Raw genomic sequence first — 7455 nt, 5'->3', positions numbered from 1 at the left:
TCCATCCAGTTAATCGAAGAAGAAACCAATTTGGCGAATTCCACCATCTAATTGATGACCTAGTGAATCATGACTTAAAGCTTAGACCATATTACAGCCTGGAGGGTGATGGTGACAGCCCAGGTTGCTATTGTTATAAATCATGAATAAAGCATTTCTGATTCTGATAGTGCACCTTCGTGTATTCGGAGTAGCAAGTGACGCATAGCTAGCTGGCGTAGCAGCAGCGATGTCGCTCCCGTCGCTCGCATATTAAGACGGTGTGAACATGCTTATTTAAATAACATTAAGAGCTATGTCAGCGACGTCTTCCAAAAACGTAGTAACATGTCTGTAACACCAATGTAAATAGTCCCTAGGTGTAAGAACTAAGAACATCAAATCAAGGCAAGATAACTGAGATTTAGAAGTATCAAATAAGCCAAAAGGATGACTGGAAATACAGCGGTAGATGGCCTCATCCAAGAATAACATGAGCCTTCTGGGTTAAGTAATACCACTTGTTCCGTATTCAAGCATCTACGCAACCTAGGTGAATCCAGACTTCATTCATATTTTGTTCTGACCCTTGCCCTGTCACGTGATGTCTGGCAATTCCCCCATTCCTCATGTACTCTTCAACCCGGCATCATGTTCTCGCCATTTTCCCTAGTTTTGTATTATAATATTTCCCTACTCTATTTGTGGCATATAAATTGAACTTATATTATCGTATGTTTATCTTATGTATTTATTTGTGACACACCTAACAAAAAAGTGAACTGAATAGTTAAAAACTGTATTCAAACTGTTCTTGGTGCAACTACCGGTCGCGTACGCGAAAGCTGGCCAGCAAACATCAAGTGCGTCAACGGTCTACTAGACATCACTTCAGTAAAAAGGAAGGTACCAAATCACATTTCTTCCTATTTAAAAGTTTATTATTTTGTGCTCACAGTGTTCTCTAAAGCTGATCTTAACATAATATATCTCACATCCCTCATTTTTTATACAGTCCACCATATCGAAGTTTACCCCCCATTCGCTGGTCCTGTCGACCCGGACTACATTTGCCAATTAAAATTTAATTGATACAGTACAATAATTTATTTCTCAAATGAATGTTTATGATCAGTGTCACATCCCTAACTGGTAATATTTTGTCTTGTGAAACATTATTACGAACAATTTTAATGTCCATTCCTGTTTCATACCAGACAATTATTTTCATGTTCAATTTTGTCACTGCCACCTAAATCACGTCAAGTTAGGCCTACCTAGTTTGTCTTGAAATAAATCAAGCTTAGAACATTTTTCAGGATTGAATATTTATTCACATCTCATCCATAAAATCCTTTTAAATAATAAGGTCTCACAATCCATTCAGCCTTATTAATGGGGTGTATAAATAAAACTGCAAAGTTAGTAGTTATTTCCCTGAAATATTCTATCCCATTGTCCGCCATTTTGCAACAACGTTCTGTCCTTTGCGATACACCTTGGTAGTTGGTAGTTCTCAACTTCGCCAACAGATCGCTCTGCGCTACATGGCAACCAATAACCTACAAGATTAGTGAAACGGTGGAACTGAGGACGAACCAATCACCTGTCTGCTATTAAACTGAAAACTCAACTCATCAAAACTCTGTTCATCTACATCAGCTGTTTGTTTAAATATAACCCGATATTGAATTGAAACATATCAACATAACCTGCAAGTTTGTTTATGTTGTTGAAAAATGAAGACATTATTTATTTAATCAAATACTAATTGAAAAGGGTCCTGAACTGGAGAAAACTGGTAATTATTGTTATTGCTATGCTCTCTTTATTCATTATTGTAAATATTATTGTCAACAGAGATTATTGGTGATAATAACAAATTGATAATTGACTTCACTTTACTATTGAAGTTGAATTGCAAATTGATTTATGCACTTCAGTAGGCCTAGATTTATGAGATCATTATTAATTTAAGATTTTGGGCTATTTTATGAAAACTCATCTATTCTTGTTGTGTGTTATTTAATTTGTTTGTTCATGATGAGATTCACTACCCTACAAAGAAAAGCAAAACTTGTTAAAAACAGGTTTCAGAAAATAAATAAATATTTGTCAAACCAACTTCCTTGAACTGAAGGTCAAGAATTGATTCCTGCTAATATACAGCGTTTACACAATTATAATGAGGAGGTCAGAGATCTATTTACTGACTTTAAAACTTTATTTAATAGAGTTGTGACTGATGACCCTGCTTCTGATTGTGATGAGGAGGAATCATTTTCAATGCATGATGAACTTTCTGACTTGTATGTTCCCTTATAAGTGACATTAAAGTTCTTTTGCCAGTTGAACCTGTTGTAACACCTACTCCACCTCCAGCTTCTCTGCGCCTGCCTAAATTTGAGTTGCCTAAATTTAGTGGTAACTATGAAGAGTGGGTTAGTTTCTATAATATTTTTGAAGCCTCTGTCAATGTGAATAATTCTGTCTCCCCAGTGAATAAGTTTCAGTATTTGCTTAGTGCCCTGAGTGGTGAGCCCTTAGACTTGGTTAAGAGTCTTAATATTACTCCTGAAAACTATGTGGTAGCCCTTCGACTTCTCAAGGATCGCTATGAAAACAAGAGATGTATTGTCACTCAGCTCGTTACAAAAATTCTGGATTTGTCGCCCATTACTAGTGGTTCGCTTAAGAGCTTGCAATCATTTCTCACTGTATATAAGGAAAATACTCAAGCTTTGAAAAACTTAAATCATGACATTACAACTGAAAACACCCTGTTAGTCTTAACACTTTTAAAGAAGATCCCAGCTGATATTAGAAAATCTTTTGAAGACTCTCGCGCCTTAAACAATGAGATCCCTCTTGTTAATGATTTAATGACCTTTCTTGAAATGGAATTCAAGCGTTTAGAAGGTGCTAGTATTTGTCTCAGTTCACCATCTACCTCAAAGTATTCCACTGGCCAAAAATGTCCTACAAACATAACTAGGCCTAATAAGTTTACACGTGAAAGTAAGCCACATTTCACCAACCATACAAAAACTGCTCTTGTCGCCACAACCAACTCTTGTAGATTTTGTCAAGCTGCAGATCACAACATATACAAGTGTCAAAATTTCCTAGCTAGAAGTGTGAGTGAAAGATCTGAGTTTATTCGCAAGAATAGGATTTGTACAAACTGCCTCGGTTATCTTCATAACACTTTCAACTGCCCCTCAAGTAAAGTGTGTCAGATTTGCTCCAAACATCACCATACTCTATTGCATGAGCCCACACGTAGTTCACTTCAGTCACAGTCAAGCTATCAAACTAAGCTGTCTCCTCAAAATAAGACCTACACACCTAATTCATCTTCAAAGAATACAACAACTATTAATCCTACTGCTTCTACAAACGTTAACGCTTTTGTAGGATTGTCTAGTCAACTCAATCCAACTAAAACCACAATCCTTCTTGGTACATGTTTAGTTCATGTCTCTTCACAACATGGTCAACATACTGTACTCCGTGCTGTGCTCGACTCCGCTGCCCAACTTACCCTTATATCAGAGAAAGCTATTCAACTCATCAACGCCCCACGTACTCGACTCCATGATGAAATAAAAGGAATCTCTGGTGCAGTTATTAATTCTAGAGGTATCGTACATGTCAACATGTCTGCGATCAATGGAAATCCTTTGGCTAAAAACCATCCTTGTATGGTTTTGAGTAGTATCACATCACCCCTGCCTCAGATACCAGTTTCACACCAGGTTAAGGAATCTTTGAAACATTTTATCCTAGCCGATCCCTGTTTCGATCAGCCTGGAGAGATAGATTTACTTATCGGTGCAGACTTATTTGCCCTAACCCTCACAGGCGAACAGCATAGATTAGGACAAAATTTACCTCAAGCTCTTGGAACCATTTTCGGTTTTGTTGTGATGGGCCTCGCTCCTGTAGCCTCTGTAGCAGGAAACTCATCAAACACATTTCCCATCTCACTCTTGACAACTCATGATTTGGACCTTCATAATTCACTTCAAAAATTCTGGACGCTAGAAGAACCCCCAATACGGATCAAGGCTCAGACTGAGGAAGATACCCTCTGTTTACAACATTTTGAAAACACCCATAGACGTGATGACTCAGGTCGTTACATAATCGAGCTGCCCAAGAAACCAAATCATTCCCCTCTTGGTGAATCTTGTACCAAAGCACAATTGAGACTTAGCTCGATGGAAAGGAAATTCTCTAATCAACCCGAGTTACAAAGGCTCTATTCTGAATTTATGGATGACTACATTGAATCAGGTCATATGACTATTTGTAAAGAACCTCCTACCTCTGAATACTATTATTTGCCTCACCACGGTGTCTTCAAGGAGAATCCCCCGAATTCAAAAATACGTGTTGTTTTTGACGGCAGCGCTAAAACTACTAATGGCATATCATTGAACGACATTCTCATGCCCGGTCCCAAACTTCAAAATGATATCAGTGATGTTTTATTGTATTTTAGATGTCATAAAATTGTATTCACCTGTGACATACGTCAAATGTATCGTCAGATCTTGGTTTCTGATAAGGACAAAAGTTATCAAATGATATACTGGCGTGCTAGTCCAGATGATCCACTCCAAACGTACAAACTCAATACAGTTACATATGGGCTTAATTGTTCCCCTTTTATTGCAATCAAAACCTTGCACCAGCTAGTTTTGGACGAAGGTCAACCATACCCACAAGCTTCTGATATCTTGACCAAGTCTATCTTCTATGATGATATTATAGCTGGAGCTGAAGATCTCGATAAAGCTATGTCAGCTCAAAATGAACTGAAAACATTGCTGTCTAAAGGCGGTTTTGAACTCCGTAAGTGGATCAGTAATGCACCCCAACTCTTGGATCAGATTCCAGTCGAACACAAAGAATCACCAGTGGAGTTGACTGATGGTAGTGAGGCCTTCTACAGTGTATTGGGTTTAAGATGGACCCCAGAGACAGACATGCTCTCATACAAAGTAAAGAATGTTGAAGTAGGCCACTTGCTAACCAAGAGAATGATTCTCTCAACAATCGCTAAACTCTATGATCTCCCAGGATTTCTCACACCTGTAATATTTTGGGCTAAAACACTCATTCAATATCTTTGGACCACAGGTCTAAAATGGGATGATCCAATTCAAGATGAGATAAGAACAAAATGGATTTCCTTTTTAGAAGAACTACCCGTGATCCAAAACCTAAGGATCCCACGTTACATCTTTACCTCAACTCATAAGCTTGCAGAACTTCATGGTTTCAGCGATGCTTCGGAGAAAGGATATGCTGCAGTAGTCTACCTCCGTGTGATCAACTTATCGAATGATGTTAAAATTAATCTGATAATGGCCAAATCTAAAGTCGCCCCACTAAAAAGAGTATCTCTGCCTCGTCTCGAACTGTGCGGTGCTCACCTACTTGGAAAGCTCCTGCAATACTGTTCAAATCTTCTTTCGTCCCACATTAAGATTGACTCGATGTATGCTTGGTGTGACTCTACCATTGTTCTTACATGGATATGCACTCACCCCTATCGCTTAAAAGTCTATGTGGCCAACCGTGTCTCAGAACTACAAGAATTAATCTCTCCTGAATCATGGCATTACGTCAAGTCCCTAGACAACCCAGCAGATTGTGCAACCCGAGGACTCTCCCCATCTCAACTCTTAAGCCACCAATTGTGGTGGAAGGGACCTGAATGGTTATACTTGTCATCAGATCTTTGGCCAAAGCCCGAATTCAGTTTAATCACTGATCAAGACACTCTTGAAGTCAAACCAAATCCCTTGAATGTCCTAGTTAACGTTGAAAAGTTAGAAAATGACAGATTTGATTTACTTGAAAAATTCTCATGCTTTAGAAAACTTGTAAATGTCACTGCTTATGTTCTACGATTCATCCATTATCTTCGTGGCAACGCCCGACTAGCTGGACAACTTAGTTATAAAGAGATCTCTTCTGCTAAAATGAATCTCTTCAAACTCATTCAAATTTCATCTTTCAAGGATGACATCACAGCTCTGAAAAAGGGCACTCAGTGCAGCTTAAGACTGGCTCGGTTATCACCTTACATTGACGATAACGGTTTGGTAAGAGTAGGCGGTAGGTTGAAACATTCGAACCTTACTCAAGATGCCAAATACCCAATCCTGTTACCTAAATCTCATAATGTTGTAAAACTGTTGGTCATGCACTATCATCTCAAATATTTACACGCAGGCCCTCAGTTGCTGCAATCGATCCTCACTCAAGAAGTATGGATATTATCTGCTCGTAGTGTAATCAGATCTGTAATCTTTAAATGTTAAAGATGTTTTAAGTTGAAACCTACAAATCAACCTCCACTTATGGGAGACTTACCCGAAACTCGACTACGGCCTGTAAGACCATTCTGTCATACTGGCATGGATTATAGCGGTCACTTTGAAGTGAAAGTACACACCACTAGGAATTCTCAAAAGCTTAAGTCATACCTCTGCCTATTTGTTTGCTTTACCACAAAAGCGGTGCACTTGGAAGTTGTAACTGATCTCTCAGTGGACTCATTCATTGCTGCTCTTAAAAGATTTGTTTCTCGTCGTGGACTTTGTGCTCACCTATACTCTGATTGTGGAACAAACTATGTCGGTGCCTCCAAGCAACTAAATAAGACCTTCCAGAATTTCATTGATGAAAGGAATACTCAAGATGCTCTCACTAACTTCGCCCTCGATCATTCAATTAATTTTCATTTCCAACCACCAGCCGCGCCTCACCAAGGAGGCCTTTGGGAGAGTGCCATAAAGAGCTCAAAGTACCATCTCAAGAGAGTAATTGGAGATCAAATTCTAACACTAATGGAGCTGATAACTCTTGTCACGCAGGTGGAAGCAGTATTGAACTCTCGTCCACTAACAGCTCTATCAGCAGATCCATCTGACATCACAGCACTCACCCCAGGTCATTTCCTCATCGGGACATCTCTTGTTGCAGTACCTGAAGTAAATGTATCCGATATTCCTGACAATCGACTAAAGCATTGGCAAACAGTTCAGGCTCTACATCAACGCTTCTGGAGAAGGTGGCACCAAGAGTATTTGCACCAGCTTCAACAAAGGAAAAAGTGGATAAAGCCAAACAAGAATCTTGAAGTAGGCGATTTAGTCATTATCCATGACCCAAAAACACCACCACTTCTCTGGCCTCTTGGTCGCATTGTGAAAACATCACCTGGAGCAGATGGCATCGTTCGAGTTGTCTCCATCAAGACTTCGAGAGGAATCTTCTGTCGCCCTGCTACCAAGGTGTACCCGCTCCCCTAATCACAAAATATTTCTATTTAATGTCCTATTTCATGTTTATTTATATTTATAATTGTCATATATATCATATCTTATAATTAGGTGTGTCATCATTATCTATTGTGTATATATCTACATTGTATTACTTGTGCCCATTTATGAGTCA

The 7455-nt window shown here is 38.9% G+C and overlaps 1 protein-coding gene across 1 annotated transcript in view; it reads left to right on the top strand.

The window, feature by feature from the left end:
• LOC128998838 (uncharacterized) overlaps positions 1–7310 on the top strand; it is an 8253-nt gene extending 943 nt beyond the window's left edge. The window contains exons 2-4 of the mRNA XM_054425194.1: positions 2329–2403; positions 3397–6098; positions 6330–7310. Coding sequence (XP_054281169.1) covers positions 2329–2403; positions 3397–6098; positions 6330–7310 — 3758 coding nt within the window. The remainder of the gene's footprint in view (positions 1–2328; positions 2404–3396; positions 6099–6329) is intronic.
• The last annotated feature ends 145 nt before the right edge of the window (positions 7311–7455 follow it).

Source organism: Macrosteles quadrilineatus, unplaced genomic scaffold (genome assembly GCF_028750875.1).
Source record: "Macrosteles quadrilineatus isolate MER2022 unplaced genomic scaffold, UCM_ALF_1.0 Scaffold_7__1_contigs__length_78375512, whole genome shotgun sequence".
NCBI classification, from domain to species: domain Eukaryota; kingdom Metazoa; phylum Arthropoda; class Insecta; order Hemiptera; family Cicadellidae; genus Macrosteles; species Macrosteles quadrilineatus.
This window is presented reverse-complemented; position numbering and strand designations above follow the sequence as displayed.